The 26,915-nt window shown below is 39.5% G+C and overlaps 1 protein-coding gene across 1 annotated transcript; it reads right to left on the bottom strand.

The window, feature by feature from the left end:
• Window positions 1–2,179: 2,179 nt before the first annotated feature.
• Window positions 2,180–26,521, bottom strand: LOC139160855 (vomeronasal type-2 receptor 26-like). Its single transcript, XM_070739672.1, has 5 exons — window positions 26,394–26,521; window positions 20,990–21,281; window positions 18,657–18,817; window positions 16,214–16,290; window positions 2,180–3,084 (listed from the first exon to the last, which is right to left on the bottom strand). The coding sequence occupies exons 1-5, from the start codon at window positions 26,519–26,521 to the stop codon at window positions 2,180–2,182; spliced, it is 1,563 nt and encodes a 520-aa protein (XP_070595773.1).
• Window positions 26,522–26,915: the final 394 nt, after the last annotated feature.

Here is a 26,915-nt window from a genome sequence, read left to right as displayed (position 1 = left end):
TGCCGCCCCTTTCCGTAGACACGGGGCGGCTCACAACATAATAAAACAATTCATAACAAATCTAATAATCTACAATTTAAAATTTAAAGTAGTTAAGAAAACCCCATTTTAAGCAGACATACCTACAAACATACCATACATAAATTATATAGGCCTAGGGGAGATATCTCAATTCCCCCATGCCTGATGACAAAGGTGGGTTTTGAGGAGTTTACGAAAGGCAAGGAGGGTAGGGGCAGTTCTAATCTCTGGGGGGAGCTGGTTCCAGAGAGTCAGGGCCGCCACAGAGAAGGCTCTTCCCCTGGGGCCTGCCAACCGACATTGTTTAGTTGACGGGATCCGGAGAAGGCTGACTCTGTGGGACCTAATCGGTCGCTGGGATTCATGCAGCAGAAAGCGGTCTCGGAGATATTCTGGTCCGATGCCATGAAGGGCTTTATAGGTCATAACCAACACTTTGAATTGTGACCAGAAATTGATTGGCAACCAATGCAGACTACGGAGTGTGGTGTAACATGGGCATTTTGGGGAAAGCCCATGACTGCTCTCGCAGCTGCATTCTGCACGATACGCCCCTTACTGACCTTTTAGGAACTTGATGAGGTCAGCCGTGGATAGTCTAAGGGTAAAGTGTTGGGGGTTAGGGGATGATACTACAGAGTCTGGTAGTGAATCAACCATCAACCAATGGAAAATGTCTGAGATTTAACAAAATTGGTCCATTTCCAATAACACATGAGGGCTGGGTTTTTTTTACTTGTGTGCTTTTTACCATATGCTTTAAATCAAGAGACATTTCTCTCTCTGTTTCTCTCTCTTTCCTTTCACTCTCTGCCTCAATCACTTTCTCATTTCTCTTTTTTCTCCCCTTTTTTCTATCATTTCTCTCTCTCTTCCTTCCTTCCTCTCTTCTCTCTCCCTCTCTCTTGCTTTCTTCCTCTCTCTCTCCCTTCCCCTTCTCTCTCTCTTTCTCTCTCTCTCTTGCTTTCTTTTTCTCACTTTCTCTCTCCCTCTCTATCTCGCTCTGTCTGTTGCTCTCTCTCTTTCTCTCTCTCTCTTGTTCTCTCTCTCTCGTTCTCTTTCTCTCTCTCTCTCTCACTCACTCTTTCTCTCTCTTGTTTTTTTCTCTCTCTATTGCTTTCTCTCTCACTCACTCTTTCTCTCTCTTTCTTTCTCTCTCTCTCTCTTGTTTTCTTTCTCTCTCTCTTGCTTTCTTTCTCTCTCTTGTTCTCTCTCTCTTGCTATCTCTATTTCTCTCCCCCCTATTTCTCTCTCTCTCTTTTTCTCACTTACTTTCTCTCTTCCTCTCTCTTTCTTTCTATCTCACTCTGTCTGTTGCTCTCTCTTTCTCTCTCTCTCTGTCAGCGAGAGGGCTGCAAGAGCGCTTTCTCCGAGTGCTTCAGGAATGCCTGCCCTGCCTCTACTGCAGCCCCCTTGCTGGCAGCCTGGGACGAAAGTGCTCCCAGCAAAAGGGCTGTGAGAAGGGCGGGGCAGGCATTCCCGAAGCGTGCTGGCTGGGAGCGCAGATGAGGAGAAGGAGAAGCCGCAGTGGCTACTGCCACTGCAGCCACCATCGCAGGAGAAGTCATGCCCCAAGGCAGGAAGTGGAGGAGGAGAAAGCCGGAGAGGGGACGGATTGGGTGGGCAGGAGGCAGCAGCGAGAGGCCAGGGGCACGAGGGGCCGGAGGCACCATGGGGTGGCAGGGGTGGCCGCAGCTCCCGTTCCTTCAACCTATGTCTACTGCCAGCGCCTACCCACCCCCGCCCCCCATGTGGGCTGGCAGGGGGATGGGGAGCGCACACGGCGTCTCCGCACTTTCGTCGCTCCCCACCTCCAACTCCTTGCACGGCATTGGAAAACAGTGCGCGGGGGTTATTTTGGGGTACACGGCTGCGTGGCCGCACACCTTAAAGTGAACAGTGATTGTGTTGGGGTTTTTTGCAGCTGCTGAACACTGCTGGCTTATATTTAAGTGGTTGTCCACTAGGACTCCAAGATCCCTATCACAGTTACTACTGTTGAGCAAGGTACCATTGTTGCTTATTAACAGATATTTTGTTATTAACCAAATCACATTATTTACAATTATTTAATGGACAACATTCTCTTGCATGTCATGATTTATTTTAGAGATCAGATCAAATTCAAAAATATCCCAAAATTGCAGTGCACAATAAATCAGCAACTCTTCTGCCTCATTATATTCTCTTTCCGATTCAGATTGGGCCTCAATAGGATAATGAAGCATTTGGGGGAAAAGATGCAAACCAAGAGACCAGTTCCAGAGGCCAAGATGGAGAAGATCTCCACAGCCACCATTGACTTCCCTTTAGTGCTCAGGTAGGTGGGGAGGAAGGTGATCCAAACACTGCAGAAGACCAGCATGCTAAAAGTAATGAACTTGGCTTCATTAAAGCTGTCAGGCAACTTCCTGGTCATAAAAGCCACTGTGAAACTCATAAGAGCCAGAAAACCAAGGTAGGCAAGGATAGCATAAAACATTAAAATCGAACCTTCCTTACATTCTATGATGGTCTCTCTGACAAAGGAGTGGAAATCCATGTTGAGAAATGGGGGAGAAGTTCCCAGCCAGGTGGCACACAAAACCGCTTGGATCAGAGGACAGCCTAAGACAATGGAGATGGTCAGTGGTTTTCCTAAGAGGTTCCTTGTCTTGTTCCCTGGCTTGGTGGCCATGAAGGCCAGAACCACCATGACAGTTTTTGCCAACACAGAAGAAACTGCAATGGAAAAGACCATGGCAAAGGCAGTTTGTCGAAAGAGACATGTGAGCTTCCCGGGTCGACCAATGAAGAGGAAGGAGCAGAGGAAGCAGAGCAGGAGAGAGACGAGGAGGATGTAGCTGAGATCTTGGTTGTTGGCCTTGACAATCGGTGTGTTGTGATGTTTTTGGAAAATCATGAGGACAGCTACTGTGATCAGAGAACAGAAAAGAGCTAAAGAGGATAAAGCATATCCCAGGGGGCCTTCATAAGCAAGGAAGTGGGGCTTCTTGGCAATGCAATGGACCTTATCCTTGTTGGGATATTGGTCTTGTGGGCAAGGATCACATTCAGCTGCATCTGGAATAAAGAGTTTTTATGTAAGTATTTAAGAGATCCACCATGAATGTTATTTCACCTTCAGAGGTGACTTTACTGTACCCTTTATCCTATGGCCAGCTTCCAATGGAAATAATGGAATGAACCACTGTGCATTTCATGGTGGATCAAAAGAGACCAACCCTTCTTCATTATTAATGATCCAGTGATACATTTACCAACAACATGCATCTGTTCCTCTCAAGCTGGCCTGGCCAGTTTGCTATGGAAAAAAGGTATTTTCCATTCACTGGGAATTTCCATGGCTACTGTGGCTTTCAATGACAGAGTGATGGTCTTCCCCACTTTATACTAGAACTACAAAAAGACTGCTATATCTATCAGCCAGAAAAGTTGCTTTTTAGGCATTCATACATTATCTTTTAATGTGTCCTGAGAATGTCCAAAATACAACAGAGGAAAGCATAAAAAGATGCACTGAATGTCATGAGAAGGAATACCATCATTGAAGTATATATGAAATTATTTTGTTAATGGGGAAAAAAGCATGTACTAATTTATATTATAGTCTAGTGTAGAATTAATATAATATAAATATAGTGACTTTAATATTAATATAATGCTAATATCTGTATATACTATTATTAATTTAATTTTCTTTTATTTTCTTCTGTACTGACATTGTTTTTTTTAAAGTGGAAAATTAATAAAAATATTTAAAAAGAAACGATCTTTCCATGATCCAAAGTGATTTATAAAGAATTGGTTACAGGGAGACGGATATACAATTATCCAGGACTGCCTTCTGCCATATGAGTCCCAGCAACCAATTAGGTCCCACAGAGTCGGCCTTCTCCAGGTCTCATCAGGCAGACAATGTCACTTTTCTCTGGGGGGGGGCGGCCCTCTGGAATCAGCTCCCCCCAGAGATTTGCACTCCCCCACCCTCCCTGCCTTCCACAAGAGTCTTAAGACTCACCTATGTTGCCAGGCTTGGGGCAATTAGGTTTCAGCCGCCTGGCCAACAAAATGAGATGTATGTTGTATGATTTAACTGGTATGACTGTTTTTAAATATTGAAATTTTTAGACTGAAATTTTAAATTTAATTAGATTTGCCATTGTATTGTATTGTCATATTATATGCTGTGAGCCACCCCGAGTCCTCAGAGAAGAGTAGTATACAAATCTAATTAATAGATTTGCCTGAAGGACTTTGCTGGCCACTTGCCTACTGGCCTGCGTGGGATGATCACAGCTTTAAAGTTGCTGTTGGGGGCTGGGTCTGCAGCCAATGGAATCCAGGAGTCAGTCTTTACAGTGGAAGGAGGTCAAAGAGCAACATTCTTCAACCACATTGGTGGAGTTCCACAGAATACTTCCTCTTTCAGAGGAACTTCATTTCAGAATTCCTTGGTTCCAATATCCCATAATATTTGAGCCTTGCCCTGCAAAAGTTCCTCACCAACAGGATCCAAAGATCTGCAGATGGTGAATATCTCCTTCCGTGTTCTATCAAGACCTAATGCTGCAGAACTGCCCATCTTACATCAGCAACTTGGACTAGACTATGAAGAACGTGTTCTTCCTTCCATTGTCAATGAAGTACTCAAAAGTGTGGTAGCAACTTTTAATGCATCACAGCTCATTATCCAACAAGATCAGGTTTGTCCTTTTCTGATACCAGACCTGTGTTCCTGCTCTTAATCCTGTTTTTCAGCAAACTAGTAGTCACTGATTGCAGGTGATTTATTTTTTAAGCAATTATTTATGTTTTTTTTAAACTATATTGGAGTTTTAAATTTATTTTTTAGTCATACTACTTGGATTTTTGAGTTACATACTGTTATGTACTTTTTGATATATTGTGAGCCGCCGCAAGTCCTTGGAGAGGGGTGGCATACAAATCCAATAAATGAATGAATAAATAAATAAAATAATGCACCAAGTATTCTGAAAAGGGAAAAAAGGGATCTACATGGAAAGTAAATTATTATTATTATTATTATTATTATTATTATTATTATTATTATTATTATTATTATTATTATTAATAATAATTAGATTTGTATGCCGCCCCCCTCCACAGACTTCATTTATTTATTCATTCATTCATTCATTCATTTATTGGATTTCTATGCTGCCCCTCTCCAGGGACACGGAGTGGCTCACAACATACAAAATATACAGTACACAATATTCTAAATCCAATTAACTAATTAATAATCTAAAAAAAAACCACAGAAACCATAGAAAACAATCATTCCATTCACTCCACATTCTCTCAACAATATTTGAAGTATGCCCTACCTGTCTGATCAGAAATGCTCCCATCTGAACAAGGGGTGCATCGGTAGCAGCAAAGTTGCTTGCCCTCTGGGACACTCCTCATCTTTCCTCCATGGCATCTCTTCATGACACACCTGCCAAAGGGTGTCTTCTAAATTAGAAAAGAGAAATACTGTAGACAGATGAAACATTGAAAATGATTCTTTTATCCATTTCCACATTTGGTGACCAGACATGGTCCACCATGGTCTATCAGAATCTAAGAACAGTTCCTGGGAGATTCAGTTCAGTGGCATTCCTGACCCACCAGTGGATGCTGGAGATTGAAACTAGGACATTGGCATGGAAGTGAAAACGAATGACACTGGATTGCTATGAAAAAATGACACACAAGGATCCAAGTGAATGGTGTGAAGAAACCAAGTTCTTGGAAATCCAAAGCAGGAGATTGGACCCAATGACCCTGGAGGTCCCTTCCAACTCTGTGATTCTATGATTCCATGATTCAAAGGTGCTTCTCCAAGAAGCAACTGGACTTTCTGGGTTCTCTTTGAAGACATTTCTTTTACTTCTCATCTGAAGAAGCTTCTTAGATAAGAAGTGAAATGTCTTCAAAGAAAAAGCAAAAAGTCCAGTTGCCTTTTGAAAAAGCACCTTTGGGACAACCATGACCTGGATGACTGATAAATTTGGCTCATGGGTTAATCAGGGCAGGAAGAATTGGAATGTTTTGGCAAAATAGAAACATAGAACAAATTTCTGAGATATTCCTAACAATGCCTACTAATAAATGAAATAATTGAATAATTGAATAATTGAATAATTGAATAATTGAATAATTGAATAATTGAATAATTGAATAATTGAATAATTGAATAATTGAATAATTGAATAATTGAATAATTGAATAATTGAATAATTGAATAATTAAATAATTAAATAATTAAATAATTAAATAATTAAATAATTAAATAATTAAATAATTAAATAATTAAATAATTAAATAATTAAATAATTAAATAATTAAATAATTAAATAATTAAATAATTAAATAATTAAATAATTAAATAATTAAATAATTAAATAATTAAATAATTAAATAATTAAATAATTAAATAATTAAATAATTAAATAATTAAATGATTAAATAATTAAATGATTAAATGATTGAATGATTGAATGATTGAACGATTGAACGATTGAACGATTAAACGATTAAACGATTAAACGATTAAACGATTAAACGATTAAACGATTAAACAATTAAATAATTAAATAATTAAATAATTAAATAATTAAATAATTAAATAATTAAATAATTAAATAATTAAATAATTAAATAATTAAATAATTAAATAATTAAATAATTAAATAATTAAATAATTAAATAATTAAATAATTAAATAATTAAATAATTAAATAATTAAATAATTAAATAATTAAATAATTAAATAATTAAATAATTAAATAATTAAATAATTAAATAATTAAATAATTAAATAATTAAATAATTAAATAATTAAATAATTAAATAATTAAATAATTAAATAATTAAATAATTAAATAATTAAATAATTAAATAATTAAATAATTAAATAATTAAATAATTAAATAATTAAATAATTAAATAATTAAATAATTAAATAATTAAATAATTAAATAATTAAATAATTAAATAATTAAATAATTAAATAATTAAATAACCACCCAGCTGATGTATCCTACAATTGGAGCTCTTGCCTCACAATCAGGAGGTTGTGAGTTCTATCTTTGGTAGAGGCAAGTGTAGGGTCTCCTGCTTGGGCAGGGAGTTGGATTAGATGACCTGCAAGATCCTTTTGAAATCTGTTAACATGTTAAATAATAATAATAATGAGGACCCAGATTTGGGGGGCAATATGCTGGCTCTGTTAAAAAGTGCTATTGCTAACATGTTGTAAACTGCCCTGAGTCTAAGGAGAAGGGTGGCATAAAAATTGAATGAATGAATGAATGAATGAATAAATAAATAAATAAATAAATAAATAATTAGATTTTCATGCCACCCCTCACTACAGTGAGCCTCTTTTATTGATTTGAAGTGTGATTCTACAATGGGAATGATCCTTAGAAATCACTGTTGACTAATGGCCAATTCAATTAGAAGAAGTCCTTTCTAATCCTGACACAAATCAGACCTCAAATGTTTTACATGAAAAGCAGGTTTTTCTAAATTTCACTGTGCAAAGACAATATGGGAAAGACAGAAGATAAAATAGAAGAAACAGAAGGGAGGCTTAGAGAAGCCAACAAGGAATTGGAGTGCACAATTTCAATTTTGGAAATCGGCTTTTTATGTTTCCAGAACATGTCAGAAATGATGGAGGAAGACTTATTTAACAAGATGGTCGAATTGTTAATAGAAAATCTCCAAATAGGTGAAGAAGGAGTGAAGAATCATATAGATGAAGTTTATAGGATCCAGATCAATTACACGAAGAAGCACAGACTTCCAAGAGAAATCCATTTACAAAGAAATCGGTCAGAGATGAAATTTACAAAAGCATGAGAAATGAACAAATAATGTACAAGGGAAAATAAATAATTATTTTAAAACAGATACCTAAGAGAATCAGAGAAAGAAGAAGAGATTTTCATTACTTAACAGCTAAATTGATGAGATAGGAAATACCATTTAGATGGTTAATTCCTGAGGAACTTTTAATAACATGGAAAGGGAAAAAAATAAAAATCGACTCATTTGAAAAGGCAGACCACTTTATTGCACAATACTTAGAAAAAGAAGGAGGAAGCAGCTCAGTCGTAGACCTTCAAAGCCGGGAAGAAGAAATAGAGGAGAAAGAATCTGAGGACAAAAGAGAAAGGAAAGGGACAAAGAGAGAAGAAAGGATTGTGACGAGAGCAGCGACAAAAAAACAGAAAAAATATGAAATCACTAAAAATCTTTGCAGTTAACATTAACAGTTTGAATTTGGTTATAAAAAGACAGACAATGATCAAATTACAGAAACAAAATGCAGATATATTATGCCTACAGGAGGTCCATATTAGAAAATAAGACATTAAATTATTAGAAAATAAAAATTGGGTAAATTATTCACTGCACTATCAGAGTAAAAAAAAGGGGGGAATCACGGTATATATCAGGGAAGATGACAACCAAAGAGACTTTATGTGGATAGTGAAGGTAGAATACTGAGTATAAAAATCAAGATAGGATACAAAGAAATGGTACTGATAGTTATATATGCCCCGAATACAAATCAGAAGAACATGTAAGACAAATAGGCGGGGAAAACATTTGTATCATTGGAGATTTTAATGCAGTTCATGATATCAAAAAAGATTTTAGAACAGCCAAAAAGAAAAATAAAGAGAGGAAAACCTCTCTTTATTTTTGAGAGGTGTAGAGGAGGAACTGTGATTGGTTCAGCCTGCTTCCAATCAGGCAGCTGAGGGGTGTTGCTTGCTGGACTGTAGCAAAAGCAGAAAGAAAAAAAACCTTGTGTTGCCAGAGCCATGATGTTTCCTTCCTCCCTGCCTTTCACATCGGAACTGTGGAGCTTTGGGGCAGTTTTCAGGTCAGTGAAAGTCAGTGACTCTAGTATAAGTCGAGGTTGGATTTTTCAGCACATTTTTGTACTGAAAATCTCAACTTATACTCGAGTATATACAGTAATTATCTTGAAATAAATAAGACCTCAACTATTAAGAAACATAATTATGATAAGATGCTACAGGAAACCAAAATGAAATTAGAAAAATGGGGGGAGTTACAACTGTCACTATTAGGTAGAATAGCAGTAATTAAAATGAACATCCTTTCAAAATTTTTATACCTTTTTCAAATGGCACCTATCAATATAGATCATTTTTTTAAAAAAGAAATCAACAAAATTATCTCAAAATTTATTTGGAACAAAAAAAAACCCAGAATCAAATACTCTTACCTCCAAGACAGTAAAAAAAGAGGAGGTTTTGGACTTCCAGACCTAAAACTATATTATAATGCAGCTAGTTTACCCAGATAAGAGAATGGATTAATCACACAAATAAAAGTATTTTGACACTAGAGGGGCACGATTTACAACAAGGCTGGCATGAATACCTTTGGAAAGAAGGAAATAAAACACAAAATACTTTTAGTAAACACCTGATTAGGAATTCTCTATTAAAAACTTGGTTGGAAATTAAAAGAAAATATTACACACAAATCCCCAAATGGCTTTCTACCATGGAAGCAATAGTTTATCCAAATTTAATATACCCCACGAAAACCCTAACCTACAAAGCCATTTTACACCCAAATGGTGAATTGAAAACAAGACAAGAACTTGAGCAACAAAATCATAATTTGGACTGGTGGATATACTTACAAATCAAATCAAGGTATAATAAAGACCATGAAACCCCCAGAATTAATATCTCAACCCACGCTTTGGACAAAATACTTACAGGACAAGCTAATAAATTAATTACTAAAATATACCAATGTTAGAAATAGACAGGATAGAGGAGACTGTTAAAGACCCCATGATCACATGGGCCAAGAACATTCAACACAATATACATTTAACAGATTGGGAGAAATCATGGAATAATATTTGTAAAGTCACGTTGTCGGCAGCTTATAAAGAAAATTTCTATAAACTCCTGTATAGATGGTATCTGCCCCCCCAAAAGACTTGCTAGGATATATCCCAAACTTAAAGACACCTGTTGGAAGAGTAAGAAACACCCGGGAACCTTTTTTCATATGTGGTGGTCCTGTTCTAAAATTCAAAATGTATGGAAAACCACACATAAGTGACTTACTGAAATTGTGGAAGACGAAATAGAATATTCACCAGAAAGTATGCTTTTAGGGATCTGGAAACAACATTACCCCAAGCAAATTTTTTATATTATGACACATATAATTACCACAGTTAGAATTTCAATAGCGCAGATGTGGAAAAAGGAACAAATCCCATCCGAAAACTTAATTATTGAGAAAGTATATAGATGCGCTGAAATGGATGAGATGACAAATGCAATCAAAGGAGTAATAATTAAATAAACTAAAGAGATATGGAGAAAATGGCATGAATGGATCTGCAATAAAAATTAAATATATTAATATAGAGTATAAGTGTACATTTTAAAATTTAAATATACTAATATTATAGGTTTTACTAATTTATTGAAATGTATATAGTTTGCTTAAGATATGTTGTGTTTGGGCCTGGGCCAGCCGTTGCCCCCACAGATGGGGGAGACGCGGCACACAGTGACTGTGAAAGCCTGGCTGACAGCCAGGAAGATGTAGCAGGCAGTCAGGAAGATGTGGCTGACAGCCAGGAAGATGTAGCAGACAGTCAGGAAGATGTGGCAGAGAGCCAGGAAGAATTGGCAGACAGCTCGGGGAGGGGGCTGGCAATTCGTCGGACAGTTTATCCTCTCTCAGTTCGTCTGCAGGACAATACATTAATTTACGCAACCAAAGGGCCTTACAAAGAAGGGATCGCTTTAAGAGGCATGATAAGCACACCTGGGCTGGGTGTGGTTCCCTTAATGAGGGCTAACAGCATAAAAAGGGAACGGGGCCAAGGCAAACTGTGGCTGTTTATCTGGGTGGTTTGTGTGGCGTTGTTGTTTCTGCTTTGAAGTTTCTGCTCTTGGATTTCAACTCAGCGTTTTGGGAGTTGAAAACTCTGGGACAAGCTGCTGCTTTCGTGCTGTGAAAATTCAGAGACCTCTTGGGACATTTATGCTCTGTGACTTTTGTATTTGTTTGCTTTTCCACGAATTTTGTAGCTGACTGAATTTTCAACTATTCCTGTGTGTTACTCCTGAAAGTAAGGACCGTTTGCTTTAGACTTTTTCTTTACTGTTTAATACAAGTTTGCTGACTAACTCTGCACGTATGTGTCTGACCTTCTTTCCTGGACCGTTAATCATTGCTTGAGGCCGGTCAGGCATAACAAGATACAGAGATATGATTTGTAACTTCAATATGCAAAATGAAACTGTATTGGATCTGTAATAACAATTATGTGAATTATTTTCTTTTTAACAATAAAAGTTTAAATATTTTTTTAAAAAAAGAAACCGCTGGGTGAGATCATCCAAGGGCAGTTATCATCATTATGCTGACCACACTCAGTTATACATCTCCACCTCGTGTCCACTCAGTGAAGCAGTGGAAGTGATGTGCCAGTGTCTGGAGGCTGTCAGGGTCTGGATGGGTGCCAACCAGATCCAGACCCTGACAGATCCAGACAAGACGGAGTGGCTGTGGGTACTGCCTCCCAAGGACATTTCCATCTGTCCATCCATTACCCTGGGGGGAATTACTGCCCCCCTCAGAGAAAGTCCACAACTTGGGCGTCCTCCTCAATCCACAGCTGACCTTAGAGCATCATCATGCGAGGGGAGCATTTGCCCAGGTTTGCCTGGTGCACCAGTTGCGGCCCTATCTGGACAGGGCGTCTCTGCTCACAGTCAATCATGCCCTTACCACCTCGAGGTTCACCTACTGCAATGCTCTCTACATGGGGCTGCCTTCGAAAAGTGTTCCGAAACTTCAAATCATCCAAAATGCAGCTGCGCGAGTGGTATTGGGCCTTCCAAGGCATGCTCATATCTCAAGATCATTCCGCAGACTGCATTGGCTGCCGATTGGTTTCCTGACACAATTCAAAGTGTTGGTTATGACCTATAAAGCCCTACAGGGCATAGGACCAGATTATCTCCGAGACCGTCTTAGGCTGCATGAATCCCAGCGTCCGGTGACATCCCACAGAGTTGGCCTTCTCAGGGTCCCGTCAACCAGACAATGTTGGCTGGCAGGGCCTAGGGAAAGAGCCTTCTCTGTGGAGGCCCCGGCCCTCTGGAGCCAGCTCCTCCCAGAGATTTCCACCGCTCCCACCCTCCTTGCTTTCCAAAAAAGTTTGAAGACTCATCTTTGCCACCAGCCCTGGAGTCATTAGATCTTTCCCCTGCTGACCAACAAATGTATTTGGATAATTTATTGATTGAGTGAATATTAATTGAATGTTTTAATTTTTAGGATATTTTTAAAGTCTTTTAATTATTATTAATTGGGTCAAATTGTTTTATTATGTATTCTTTGTTTGTTGTGAGCCACTCTGAGTTCATGGAGAGGGGCAGCATACAAATCCAATAAATAAATAAATAATAAGAGATGCATTATTGGAAACCTGGAATAAAATTAAAAAGCAACATTATACAAAGATACCAAGATGGTTCTCCAGTATGGAGGCAATGACACACCCAAATACAGTACAGTTAAATAAAATGATAAAATACTAGATGAAAAAGGAAATTTAAAACCAAGGCAACATTTGCTGGAACAAGGCATTATTGAGTGATGGCCATATGCCCAAATTTATTTATTTATTTATTTATTTATTTATTTATTTATTTATTTATTTATTTATTTATTTATTCATTCATTCATTCATTCATTCATTCATCCATTCATTCATTTATTCAATTTTTATGCTGCCCTTCTCTTTAGACTCAAGGAGGCTTATAACATGTTAGCAATAGCACTTTTTAACAGGGCCAGCATATTGCTCCCACAATCCGGGTCCTCATTTTACCCACCTCGGAAGGATAGAAGACTGAGTCAACCTTGAGCCGGTGATGAGATTTGAACCGCTGACCTACAGATCTACAGTCAGCTTCAGTGAACTGCAGTACAGCACTGTACCTGCTGCCCCACCCCGGCTCTTCAGGTGAGATGGCAAAAAGATAACAAAAAATTGGAGAATCCAAGAAAGATTCTCAATATTGGACAAATGACTATTGGGTGAGGGGAAAAACTTCATAACTAGACTATATCATTTTCTGATTGATTATAAAATGGAAACTGAAATAGTCAAGGGAAACTGTCAAGCGAACCAAAAAGCATCTGAGAGAATAAATCAACTTCCACATCATATTTCTTTAGCGTAGAGTCACATTTATTAACAAAGCCAATTTGGATTCAGCATGCTTCTTTCCAACTTAAGGTCCCTTAAGATTACATCCAGGTCAAGAGCTCATCTCCCATTCTCACACCCACAAGGGCAATCATCAGGACAAATCCGATGCAGGGATTTCTAATTCCTTCCTGTGTTCAGTTGCTTTGGATTCTCCGTAAAGGAATGTGTGCTACGTGGCATAATCTCTCACTCCCCTGTGTTGTTGTTTTTTACTACTGTGTCAGGCCACATATTAACCTTTGGCCTAGCTGGGCAAGAAACATAGGGCACAATATCTACTTAGAGCAATGGGAATTAATCTGGACCAAGAATTACAAAATGATGAAATCAATAGCATACAAAGACAATATTCAAAAGATGTTCTACAGATGGCATCTAGCCCCAGTTAGATTAGCAAAAATATATCCTAAATTAAAAACAAACTGTTGGAGATGTGGAAATAGAAATGGAACATTCCACCATATGTGGTGGGCGTGTCCCGAAATACAGAAAACATGGAATAAAATAAATTTATCGATTTTTGAAATTACAAAACAAAAACTTAAATTAAAACCTGAGACCTTCCTGCTAGGCAAAATAGATCTAAAAATAATACTATTATTATAGAGAGATTGCGGGAACTGGGCATGGATAGCCTAGAGAAAAGGAGGGCCAGAGGGGACATGATAGTTGTATATAGGAATATGAGGGGTTGCCACAGAGAGGAGGGGGCCACTCTATTCTCCAGAGCACCAGAGGGCCGGACGAGGAACAATGGCTGGAAGCTGACCAAGGAGAGATTCAACCTAGAAGTAAGGAAGAACTTCCTGACGGTCAGAGCGGTCAACCAGTGGAACAACCTGTCTGCGGTGGTTGTGAACTCCCCAACTCTGGACACTTTCAAGAGGAGATTGGACTGCCATTTGGCTGGGGTGCTTTAGGATTTCTGCTCAGGCAGGGGGTTGGACTTGATGACCTGCATGGTCCCTTTCAACTCTAACAATAAATAAAATAAAATAAATAAAATAAAATCTTATTCAATACATCATCATGGCAATCAGGATCTGTATAGCTTAGAACTGGAGAGAGAGTTATGATTAAAAAATTATAATTGTGCAGAACTGGTTAAGTTAACACATGTGTTAAGGAATAAAGATGAATCATGTTATTATGAGACTGTCATAATATTACTGTCCTTTTAATGTTTATACATTTAATAATTTTTTTTCTGAAATAAAGGAAAGAAAAGCAGGTTTTTCACCAAATGTCATGATGTCATGTATCCTGGTTCAATAATTTAGTTAGGAAGTTCTGCAACCCTAGAAGAGAATCTTCTATCTCACCTTTGTAGGCCAAATAATTGCATTGGAGTGCATGGTGACAACCTGATCTGGGGGAGCGTTGGGATTTATTTGCCCAATTTTCTGAAGGACAATTGATCGATTGGGGAGGAAAACCCAATTGAGAAGGTCATAACAAACAGATCCCAGGCCTGTTTCTGAGAAGGAAATTTCCTCTCCAATACCATTATTGAACTGGACATTCATCAAGTAAGGAAGAAGCTGAAACAAAAGAGACCTTCAGAAATTGGAATCATAGGCTGTCAACCACACATAAGGCATCCCAGCTTCTATCATTTTTGTACTCTCAGGCATGAAACCGGTTATGTACAAAACAAACACAGGGTCAGTTAAAAAAAAACATTCAAAAACAATGCCCAAAATATTGGGGACAAGTTGAATGATAAATCCAATAACATAAACCTGGTGGAATGAAACCCATGCATGGAATACACAACTAGAGGGATTTAAGAAACAGAACCGTTGATGATAAGGGCTAAACAAATATTGATAATAATGTTCTTTGTGTAATGTGCATGAATGCTCGAAGCTTGAGCAACAACCTTTGTGAGTTAATGGCCATAATATCTAGAAATTTCTTTTTCTGCCTGTCTTCCTTTCCTTCCTAACATCTTTCTTTCCGTCTGTCTGTCTTCCTTCCTTCCTAAGAACACCTGCCCTGCTCTACTCCACCTGACTTGTCACCCCCAAACTGCATCCCATTACGAGATGGGTGTCTTACTGGAGTTTAACAACTCCATGTGTTTGTTGGCTGTTCTCTTTAGGAAAAAAAGATTGCAAAATACAGAAGCTCTTCTCGTGAAGATGAGCAATTAAAAACTCTGTATTTTGCAAACATTTCCCCCTAAAGAGACTAGCTTGGGAGCAACAGGTCAGGTGGGGTGGAGTGAGAGGGGTATGGCGGGGGCTCTTAGGAAGGAAGGAGGACAGACAGAAAGAAAGGAGGAAGATGGTAGGTAGAGAAGTGAGTCCCATTTTCAAAAGAGAGAAAGAGGGACAAATGGGGAGGAGGGGAAAGAAAGAGTCCCATTTTCAGCACAAAACCCACCATGGCAGACAAACACACATACACACAGGTCCTCCTTTGGTGCTCCAGAATGGTTTTCCCCCCTATGCTTGCTAATTAATGGCCAAAAAGCATCCAATGCTCAAAAGGGTAAAAAGTGGACAAGCTCCTTTTCTTCCTTTTCCCACCCCTGGCTAAGGGCATAGTGACAGGATGAAGCAGGATGTGAGAGAAAGCACAGGTAGTGCTTGGCAGCCCAGAAAACAGAGCCAGAGCTGTGCTGCTGCTACTGCCTTTCTCCCCCCACCCCACCAGCACCTCTGCCACCCAGTAGGAGGGAGCTTTAAAGCTGAGTTCGCTACTCAGGCTCCCTCCTGAGGTGGGGAGACCCACTGCCAAAGCCCACCATGGCCAGTGCTGACTTTGGGATTGGTGGCAGGATGGCAGCTCCTTTAAACACAATACAAGGCAAAAAACCCCAAATCTCTGTTTTTTAACAGTGTTTAAAGTCACACATTCACCCACTCGCTTTTTCAAACTGCAAAAACTTTTGGAAATAACTTTTGGGGGATCGCCTCTTCCTCGTCCCATCCTCCTTTCGGCTGAAGAAGGGCAGGAAGAGAAACAGAAACATTGGGCAAGAAGGACAATGTTTCTGAGATCCTTGGTGCTACAAGGATGCCTCTTCTTCTCCCTTGAACAGTGCCCTTTTCTTTAGCCTAGCAATCACTGTTCCAAGCCACACGTTTTGGAGCAGGTTGCAGAAGGCAGGTGCGGGGAATATTTGCTTTGCAGTTTTGTAAGGGTGGGGAAAAAATCCCTGTAGGAGGGTGGGTTGATTGCTAGCTTTATAACCACTGCAGTTGGAAAACAGAGCAAGAGAGGAAGGAGGGGAAACATCTCTCTGTGAAGAGAAGCAGAATTAAAGCTTCTATTTAATTTCTCTTTAATTTCTTTCTTCTCCTGCCACCAAGAAGAGAGAGAGAGGAAAGGAGGGATGGAGGGAAGGAAGGAAAGAAAGAAAGAAGATTGAAAAGAAGCAAAATTGATGAATCCTGCATGGAGCAGGGGGTTGGACCCAATGACCCTGAAGGTCCCTCCCAACTCTATGATTCTATGATTCTATGAAATGACTGGCCACGGAGCTGCCAGCTTCGGGTAGCAGTCCAATCTTCTTTCTTTCCCTTTGTCTCTTCTTGGTGGTGGGAGAAGGTAGAAAGTGCTGTGGCCTACTCCGGAGTTCAATAAACAGCACAACGGCAAACAGGAAGTGCTTTTTTTGAACTTCTGGTTTGTCCTTTGCGTGATTTTTTTCACCTACGAGGCATGCACGAGTGGCAGTGGGTGGTGGTGGCTGTGCATGCATGGGGGGAGGGAAAAGGTGTGAGCATGTAACGCATCCTAGTACCCCACCACATGCCCTTTGTGGCACGCAAATGAAAAAAGATTTACCATCATTGATATAGGGTTTCCAACTTTCCTGCCTAAGCAGGGGATTTATTTATTTATTTATTTATTTATTTATTTATTTATTTATTTATTTATTTATTTATTTATTTATTTATTTATTTATTCATTCAATTTTTATGCCGCCCTTCTCCTTAGACTCAGGGCGGCTTACAACATGTTAGCAATAGCACTTTTTTAACAGAGCTAGGCTATTGCCCCCACAATCCGGGTCCTCATAAGGATGGAAGGCTGAGTCAACCTTGAGCCGGTGATGAGATTTGAACAGCTGATCTTCAGATCTACAATTCAGCTTCAGTGGCCTGCAGTACAGCACTCTACCTGCTGCGCCACCCCGTTCCCTTTCAGCTATGTTATTGTATTATCTAACTGGGGCTATGTGGAAGAGCCTGCCTTGGGTTGTCACATCACTGTCCAAAAAAGTCCAACGTTACGTTTGGATTCAGAAAAGTCTGATGAATTTTAAACACGGAACAGGTTGAATTCAGCCTACATAGTGAGAGCAACTGAAGAGGTTATGGAAATGTGTCCACAATTGCCATGTTAAAGCATCTTTTTTTAATTATTATTTTGTCCAATACACAATAATACACAAGGAAGGTTATAGAGAAGAAATACAAGATATAGGAGAGACTATAGGACAGGGGACAGAAGGCACTCAAGTGCGCTTATGTACGCCCCTCTTGCACGAATTCATCCAGCATGGCATCTTGTTCTCAGGTGACACCACCTTCCTGAAACTCAGGCAACCGTTGAAGGCCTTTCAGGAGGGTACATGAATATATTTCCTCTATTGATCTTACAGATAACTGATTTACACTTCTTGTCTTCCCTTCCTTCTGTCCCCTTTCACCTAAAGATTATAGTTATTTTAATTTTTTCCCAACAATTGCTCTTTTAATATGTTCTGAGGTACATTGATAGAGTATTTAACAGATTAACAGAATACAAACTGACAGATATTACCTGCCATGACTGAACATTGGAGATCTCCTTTCCAAGCCTCATCCTGGCTAGTATTGATCCAGATCCAACCATTGCATGTAATGCATGTGCCAGAGCATAAACGGCATTGTAGATGCTGTAGCTTTCACCTGACATACTTGTTTGAAACATGTAGGTGGGCAGATTCTGTAAATTCTCTTTTCCTGTACAATATTTTTTCCATGTACTAAAATAGTGACCAGGTTTGTACACCTCACAACCAAAGACCCGTTGCCACCACAATGGAAGAATCGTATCTCCTTGTGGATTCAAAGGGTTTAAAGAGAGGAGGAAATTGCGGAATTCTGAGATATCGCTAGTGTGTTCCCTCAAATGCAGGGACCCATGGATGTGGTTTAAAATACTCCAACCACTTTGAAGATGGTGTATCTGTGGCTTCCAAAAGGAAGTGAAGATCCATACTTTTGGACTTTTATCTATTTTGTTCACAGTCAAACGAAATCTTCCAACAATGTCAGGGTTTCCAAAGGAAAGAATAACTTCAACATTAGCCCACATTTGGGAATATAATTTCAGGATAACCCAAGGAGAAGCATAATGTTTCACCATATGAGTGAAGGCCAGGCAGATCTCCTTCTCCATGAGCATTGGCCTCAGAGTTGAAATGAATCGTTCTCCATTGTCACGAACACAGGCAATAATCCCAACCCAGTTCCACTGGAAATACAGGAGCATCCAGACTAAACCCACAAATTGAAGAAATTCCTTGGGATTAATCCGGAAGGAGGAAGGGTAAATTCTTCTGCCTCCCTGAATGAACTCAAAGCCAACAGTGAGCTGGAAAAAGTGAGAATATCTTTAAAAGACAAAAGTAAAAATTGAATGGTGACCATTGTATAGCAATAGCAATAGCATTTAGACTTATACAATGCTTCATAATGCTTCTACAGGCCTCTCTAAATGGTTTACAGAATCAGCATATTGCCGCCAACAATCTGGGTCCTCATTTGACCCACCTCAGAAGGATGGAAGGCTGAGTCAGCCTTGAGCTGGTGGTGAAATAGCCTGCAGTGTGCATAAGCGCACCAATGTGCCTACTGTCACTGTCCTAATGTTCCCTTTTATTTGTAACCATCTCATGTTTTCATAATCATGTTTATACATTTCATGTATTCACAATCATGTTTATACTTTTACAGTGGTACCTCATGATACGAACCCCTCGTGATACGAACTTTTCGAGATACGAACCCGGGGTTCGGAAATTTTTGCCTCTTCTTACGAACTTTTTTCGCCTTACGAACCTGCCCCCATCGCAAAAAAGGCAGGGGATCCTGGAACGTTTTGAATAAGGGGTGGCTGAAAGAATAAAAGGCAGGGGATCGTGGAACGTTTTGAATAAGGGGTGGCTGAAAGAATAAAAGGCAGGGGATCCTGGAACGTTTTGAATAAGGGGTGGCTGAAAGAATAAAAGGCAGGGGATCCTGGAACGTTTTGAATAAGGGGTGGCTGAAAGAATAAAAGGCAGGGGATCCTGGAACGTTTTGAATAAGGGGTGGCTGAAAGAATAAAAGGCAGGGGATCCTGGAACGTTTTGAATAAGGGGTGGCTGAAAGAATAAAAGGCAGGGGATCCTGGAACGTTTTGAATAAGGGGTGACTGAAAGAATAAAAGGCAGGGGATCGTGGAACATTTTGAATAAGGGGTGGCTGAAAGAATAAAAGGCAAGGGATCGTGGAACGTTTTGAATAAGGGGTGGCTGAAAGAATAAAAGGCAGGGGATCCTGGAACGTTTTGAATAAGGGGTGGCTGAAAGAATAAAAGGCAAGGGATCGTGGAACGTTTTGAATAAGGGGTGGCTGAAAGAATAAAAGGCAAGGGATCGTGGAACGTTTTGAATAAGGGGTGGCTGAAAGAATAAAAGGCAGGGGATCCTGGAACGTTTTGAATAAGGGTGACTGAAAGAATAAAAGGCAGGGGATCGTGGAACGTTTTGAATAAGGGTGTCTGAAAGAATAAAAGGCAAGGGATCGTGGAATGTTTTGAATAAGGGGTGGCTGAAAGAATAAAAGGCAGGGGATCGTGGAACGTTTTGAATAAGGGGTGGCTGAAAGAATAAAAGGCAGGGGATCCTGGAACGTTTTGAATAAGGATGACTGAAAGAATAAAAGGCAGGGGATCGTGGAACGTTTTGAATAAGGGTGACTGAAAGAATAAAAGGCAGGGGATCGTGGAACGTTTTGAATAAGGGGTGGCTGAAAGAATAAAAGGCAGGGGATCCTGGAACGTTTTGAATAAGGGGTGGCTGAAAGAATAAAAGGCAGGGGATACGTTTTATGCTTAAGACCTTCCACCTTTCTTGTAGCCCATCTTTGGACCCGTTCAATTTTGTCAATATCTTTTTGTAGGTGAGGTCTCCAGAAATGGTGGAAGGTCTTAAGCATAAAACTTACTGGGAAAGACTTAGTTAACTCAATCTGTATAGTCTGGAGGACAGAAGGAAAAGGGGGGGGCATGATCTAAACATTTAAATATGTTAAAGGGTTAAATAAGGTCCAGGAGGGAAGTGTTTTTAATAGGAAAGTGAACACAAGAACAAGGGGACACAATCTGAGGTTAGTTGGGTGAAAGATCAGAAGCAACGTGAGAAAATATTATTTTACTGAAAGAGTAGTAGATCCTTGGAACAAACTTCCAGCAGACATAATTGGTAAATCCACAGTAACTTAATTTAAACATGTCTGGGATAAACATATATCCATCCTAAGATAAAATGCACAAAATAGTATAAGGGCAGACTAGATGGACTATGAGGTCTTTTTCTGCCGTCAGTCTTCTATGTTTCTATTTTTGTCTACTACATAATTGTATCTAAAGAAGCTCTTTTACCTGTGGGACCTTGAAGATGCTGAGGATGGAGGCCATCGGCATTGAGTATTTGGGGTCATCACCTCCAATCACAGAAACTAGAATGTCCCGCTGGTCACATTTATAGCCTGGAACCATTTGGTCCCGTGTAGAGAGCAAAAAGAAGCTGATCAAAGAAACTCTCTTATTCCAGTCGGCATTGTCGTACATGTTGAATCCCAGAGTGATGTTGGGGAGGAGAACCAGATCCTTGTTGATCTCCATCACTGCAAACACCAAGGCCAGGAACTGCAGGTAGTTGTTGGGTGTTATACTATAGTGAAGACAAACATTGTGAAACTTTATACCTAAGCTTGTGTGAGATGTCTTCTTTCTTTGTGGGTTTTCTTTGGAGCAGGAAATCCTAAATATTAATGGTTGTTTTTTTTTAAAAAAAATATATGATTAAATGTGGATGACTTTGTGAGAAAGAAGAAAAGGCTGCCTATCCATATAATACAATGGTTCTCAATATGGAGGTCGGGACCCCTTTGGGGATTGAACAACTGCTTCACAGGGGTCACCTAAGATCATGGGAAAAGACAAATTTCTCATGGTGTTAGGAACTCCGAGTCTACGGAGAGGGGCAGCATACAAATCCAATAAATAAATAAACTAAAGCTTCTATTCTGGTGCCTTGCAATATATTTTTACAACCCGACAAATCAGGTGTTTACAGTGGAGGTTTCCCTCTGACCTTCCTGCCAATCAACTTAAAGCGGTGTTGAGAGAATTGGCACTAGACATATGTTTGGGGGTCACCACAACATGAGGAACTGTATTAAGGAGTTGCAGAATAAGAAAGGTTGAGAACCACTGAATAGACCATTTTATATCCCTCTATCATTACCCATTTCTTCATTTTGCTTCAGTGTTTGCCATTCTATCCAATTTCTTCTTTGATAAAGTAAACTAATTTTGTTCTCTTCACATCTGGCAACCATTGCTGAACACAAGATTCCAGTGGGAAACACAGATAATGTCTGCTGAGGACCATCATTCTAAAGCAAAATTGAATTTTGCGTATGTATATGCATCTCTCTGCCTGTCTGTCTGTCTGTCTGTTGATATCTTTGCAGCACCCCATTCCAGAAAAGTGTTACTCATTTCCTTGAGTCTTTCATCATGACATTCTGTCCATATTACCATTGTACCTCAACCTCATCACTAAGTTAAAAACCTTCCAAACTGCACTGGGAAGCCCAAATATCACAAAAGAATTGCTAAGAAAACACAACATCTAGAGCACTAGATACTTGTGCTCCAGAAAAAACTTACAAATAGGGAAGAGAAAACGGATATGGGTCTTTGTTAAAGTTTAGGTAAGGGTCCCAATAGTTCCCCAAATGCAGATTCCAACCAATAATGAGATCACCAGGCCTATAATAGTGTTCAGGAATCTTGTAATGTTGTGGCAGCACACAAAGGGTTTGCATCCTCTTGGCAATAATTGGAGGCAGGAGCCAGAAGAGCAGCAACAGCAGGAGAGGCAGCCAAATCATGCTTTTCACTTCCCCTCCTAGATCAGAATAGAATAGAATAGAATTCTTTATTGGCCAAGTGTGATTGGACACACAAGGAATTTGTCTTGGTGCATATGCTCTCAATGTACATAAAAGAAAAAGATACATTTGTCAAGAATCATGAGGTACAACACTTAAAGATTGTCAGAGGAGTCAAATAAGCAATGAAGAAACAATCAATATTAATAAAAATCTTAGGATACAAGCAACAAGTTACTGTCCTACAGTCCTAAGTGGGAGGAAAAGGATGATAGGAATGATGAGAAGAAACTAGTAGAAATAGAAGTGCACACTTAGTAAAAGTTGGACAGTGTTGAGGGAAATATTTGTTTAGTAGAGTGATGGCATTTGGGAAGAAACTGTTCTTCTCTCTAGTTGTCTTGTGTGCAGTGCTCTGTAGCGAAATCTTGAAATCAAGAAATCAATGAAGGCAGAGGTTGAATTGCAGGCATCACTTTAAATTTTGATAGATAAACCTAGGGCATGCTACCTGGATGAATTTGGGGAAAATATTTCAAACATGCTTCCTCTTACCTTTGTTTGGGCTTTGACCAAAGAGAAAATTAAGGGTATTTGAGTCTCTTCAAACCCAAGAATTAGCTCTTGGCAAGTCAAGGTGATGTAGCATTGCCTGCCCCCATCTGGAGAACTCTAAGCATTTTTTAAAAAGTAGATTTTATCTTGGAAGATTGCTGTGGTTTGAAATCCACTAGGACTATACTAACAACTATTGTGCTCCTGATAATTGCAAGGGAAAGCAATAGTCCCGACCTCTTAGCACTCCATTTTGTTTGTGCAGAAAGGGAAAAACACATTTATGTCTCTTGTTGCCAATCCATAGAGCAGCTGGACTTGAGAATCAATACATGAATATGAGCACCTGTTCACAAGGTAGAATTTGTCCTGATCCATAGTTTGTTCAGTTAGTATGAATGCTAATGGGGCATGGGGGAACATGACACACAGTTGCACTTTTGTAAATGTTTGGATGGAATCGTAGTTTCTTTTTTTAAAAAATCTCTTTATTAATTTTTCTTATATCATTCCCATCACATATTATTTTGAATTACAGATTATACATATTCTCAGTTAACATTCTGACAGTAAGTTTTGACCGGTTTCATTTCATTATATACATTGTATTTCATATTTTTAAATTCTAAAATCTATTACGTTCATTAATTATACACGGTAACTGTAGGTCGTTTCAATTGTACTGTTGTTTCATATTATGTTGCTTTTATGTTCTCTTTTGAACCCATTCATGCCATTTTTGCCATGTTCTTTTTGATTCTATTAATTTATTTCCCTTAATTGAATTCGTGAATTCGTCCATCTCTACACATGCATATATCTTATCTATAATTAAATCTTCCGTTGGTATCTGATCACTTTTCCAGAGTTGTGCTATCGCAATTCTCGTGGCGGTGTTTATATGTGTTGTGAGGAGCATTGTTTGTTTTGAATAATGTTTTCTCCAAACTCCTAAAAGCATAGCTTCCGGTGTGAGTTCTATTTCCTCTTTCGTAATCTCTGTGAGCCAAGTATGAGTTATTGTCCAAATTTTTTGTATCATGGGGCAGGACCACCACATATGGAAAAACGTACCTCTTTCCTTTTTACACTTCCAACACGAGTCTGATAATGTTGGGTGGATCTTTGCTAATCTCGCCGGTGGGAGGTACCATCTGTAGAATAATTTGTAATAGTTTTCCTTATATGCTGCCGAAAGGGTTATTTTGGATATTGTGGTCCATGTTCTTTCCCAGTCGGCAATATGGATGGCTTGTTGCAGATTTTTTTCCCACGCTATCATTGGTGTTTTGGTCGTATCTTTTATTCTTTCCTGTTCTAAAAGTATTTGGTATATTCTGCTTATTTGTTTGTTTTCATTTCCTATCAGAATCTTATCTAATGGGTTCATAGATTTTTGAATACCGGGTGTTTGATTGTCTTTTTTAAATCTGGATTCTATTTGGGCGTATGTCCACCAATCCATTTTATGATTTAATCTTTCCAGTTCTTGTCTAGATTTGAGTTCCCCGTTTGGGTGTAATATGTCTCTGTACTGGATGGTTTTGGCTATGTCGATCAAATTTGGGTAGATGATGGCTTCCATAGTGGAAAGCCATCTTGGAATTTTGTCGTAGTGTTTATTTTTAATTTCGTACCAGGTTTTTAGTAGTGATTTACAGATCAAGTGCCTGTCAAATATAGTTTGTTTTTGCAATTTATCTTTCCATAAATGCGCATGCCAGCCTATTTGTAAGTCATGGCCTTCTAATACAAGTATTCTCTTATTTTTTAAGTTAATCCACTCTTTTATCCAAATTAGGCTTGCCGCTTTGTAGTATAATTTTAGATCCGGGAGCCCCAGGCCTCCTCTAATTCTATTATCTTGGAGATACACATATTTTATTCTTGGCCTTTTGTTTTGCCAGATGAATTTGGAGATGATTTTATTGATTTCTTTTAAAAAGTTTGGTTCCAAGTTAATCGGAGCTGTCTGAAAAAGATATAAAAATTTGGGAAGAATATCCATTTTTATTACAGATATTCTGCCTAACATTGATATTTGTAGGTCTTTCCATTTCTCTAAAAAATTTTTGGTATCTTGCAATAATTTGTCATAATTGTCTTTTTTAAGTGTAATTGTTTTGTTTGTTAATATTAATCCTAAGTACTTCATTTTTTTGTAGTTTGGAGTTTAGTAGTTTCTTCTAATTTCCTAATTTGTCGTATACTCATGTTTTTTGTCATTAACATTGTTTTCTGTTTATTTATTTTTAGACCTGCAAATTCCCCAAAATTTTCAATTTCTTTGATTAGCTCTGGGCCAGAGCTGGTTGGTTCTTCTAAAAAGAACACCATGTCGTCCGCATATGCCTGTAATTTATATTCTTCTTTTTTAATTTTAATTCCTTGTATATTTTTATTATTTCTTATTTTATTTAGTAGTAGTTCCTGTGTCAGTATAAATAATAGGGGTGACATTGGGCAGCCTTGGCGGACTCCTTTTTCTTTCAAAATTGGTTTTGTAGTGTCTCCGTTTATTATTGCTCTGGCCTTTTGGGTGGTGTATATATTTTTGATAATGTTTTCAAATCTGTTACCTAATTTTAATTCTCTAATTAACTCATTTAAGTATTGCCAATTAACATTATCAAATGCCTTCTGGGCATCCAGGAAGACAAGAGCTATTTGTTTTCCTGGATGGGCTTCACCATATTCTAAGACGTCTAAAACTGTCCTGTGCAGTTGAAAATTTGTCTGGAGGGTAGAAAACCATTTTGGTCTGTGTTGATGATTTTATTTAATATTTCTTTTATTCTGTCTGCTAAGATTACCATAAAGATCTTATAATCCGCGTTGAGCAGAGAAATTGGTCTGTAGTTTTTTATTCTCTGTTTGTCTAACCCAGCGGTCCCCAAACTACGGCCCGCGGGCCGGATGCGGCCCGATGAGGTCTTTTAACCAGCCCGCGGCAGCTCACAAGAGTTTACTGGATCAATATAATAAGCTCCCGAATCTCCTGTCTACTCACCGCGGTCGGCTGCTGAGCGAGGAGAAGGTGGAGAGGCAAGGGGGCGGGGAGGAAAGCGGGCCTGCAATTGGCCAATTTATTTCTCGCCTTTAGGGAGAGAAACTGTTGCTGCCCTATGGCAGAGCAGCAACAGTTCCTCTCCCTAAAGGCGAGAAATAAATTGGCCAATTGCAGGGCCGCTTTCCTCCCCGCCTCCTTGCCTCTCCACCTCCTCCTCCGCGGTGAGTGGACGCGAAATTCAGGAAAAGGCGATGGCAATTGAAAAACTGTCCACTGAATGTGTGTGGGGGGGGAAGGCGGCTGCTTGAAAATCCCTGACCTCCATCGCCTCCCCCCCCACACGGCACAAGGCAAGCACACCTCGCCGCTGACACGGGCGGCGGGGACCACCCTGTCCCCCTTCAGGGCCTCTTTGACAGCTCTTGGCATCAGCGGACGCCATGGCATCGTTGTTGTCATAGCAGCCACCCTGCACTGGCCAGTAAAGCCAGCTGCCCGAGAAAGCAGCGCAGGAAAGCGGCGCATTTAAAAAGCGCAGGGCAGCCACCACGAAAACAACGGCCCAATGGCAGCCGCTGAAGCCGAGAGCCTGAAGCCCGCTCTCCAGCCTCAATACCAGGCTTCGGGCGAGCAGAGCTGTGCGCTGGCAGCGGGAGCTGTTGGGGAGGGCTCTGCCGGGAAGGGCTGTGTCAGCGGTGAGGTAGCCGCGCCGTCATTGTTCCTTCTAAGCTGCTAGCGTGACCACCTCGCACAGAAACATTTGCCCCTATGCGCCGCCCCACCACCCGTTCCTGCAAGTAGAGGTCGGGCGTGTTACCGGGAGCTGGAAGCGGCGTGGGGC

The sequence above is a fragment of the Erythrolamprus reginae genome, chromosome 1, assembly GCF_031021105.1.
Source record: "Erythrolamprus reginae isolate rEryReg1 chromosome 1, rEryReg1.hap1, whole genome shotgun sequence".
In the NCBI taxonomy this organism is placed as follows: domain Eukaryota; kingdom Metazoa; phylum Chordata; class Lepidosauria; order Squamata; family Dipsadidae; genus Erythrolamprus; species Erythrolamprus reginae.
The sequence above is the reverse complement of the archived record's forward strand: the minus strand, read 5'-3'. Positions and strand labels throughout refer to the sequence as shown.

What these genes read in the sequence shown, in the direction of transcription:
- LOC139160855 (XM_070739672.1), bottom strand. Translation starts at nt 26,521, where the DNA reads ATGCCATGGCGTCCGCTGATGCCAAGAGCTGTCAAAGAGGCCCTGAAG. An exon ending in TGGGGGGGGAGGCGATGGAG is followed by an intron (nt 21,282 to 26,393) that starts GTCAGGGATTTT and finishes TCTTCACTATAG; the next exon opens with TATAACACCCAACAACTACC. An exon ending in GCATCTTCAAGGTCCCACAG is followed by an intron (nt 18,818 to 20,989) that starts GTAAAAGAGCTT and finishes CTGTATTTCCAG; the next exon opens with TGGAACTGGGTTGGGATTAT.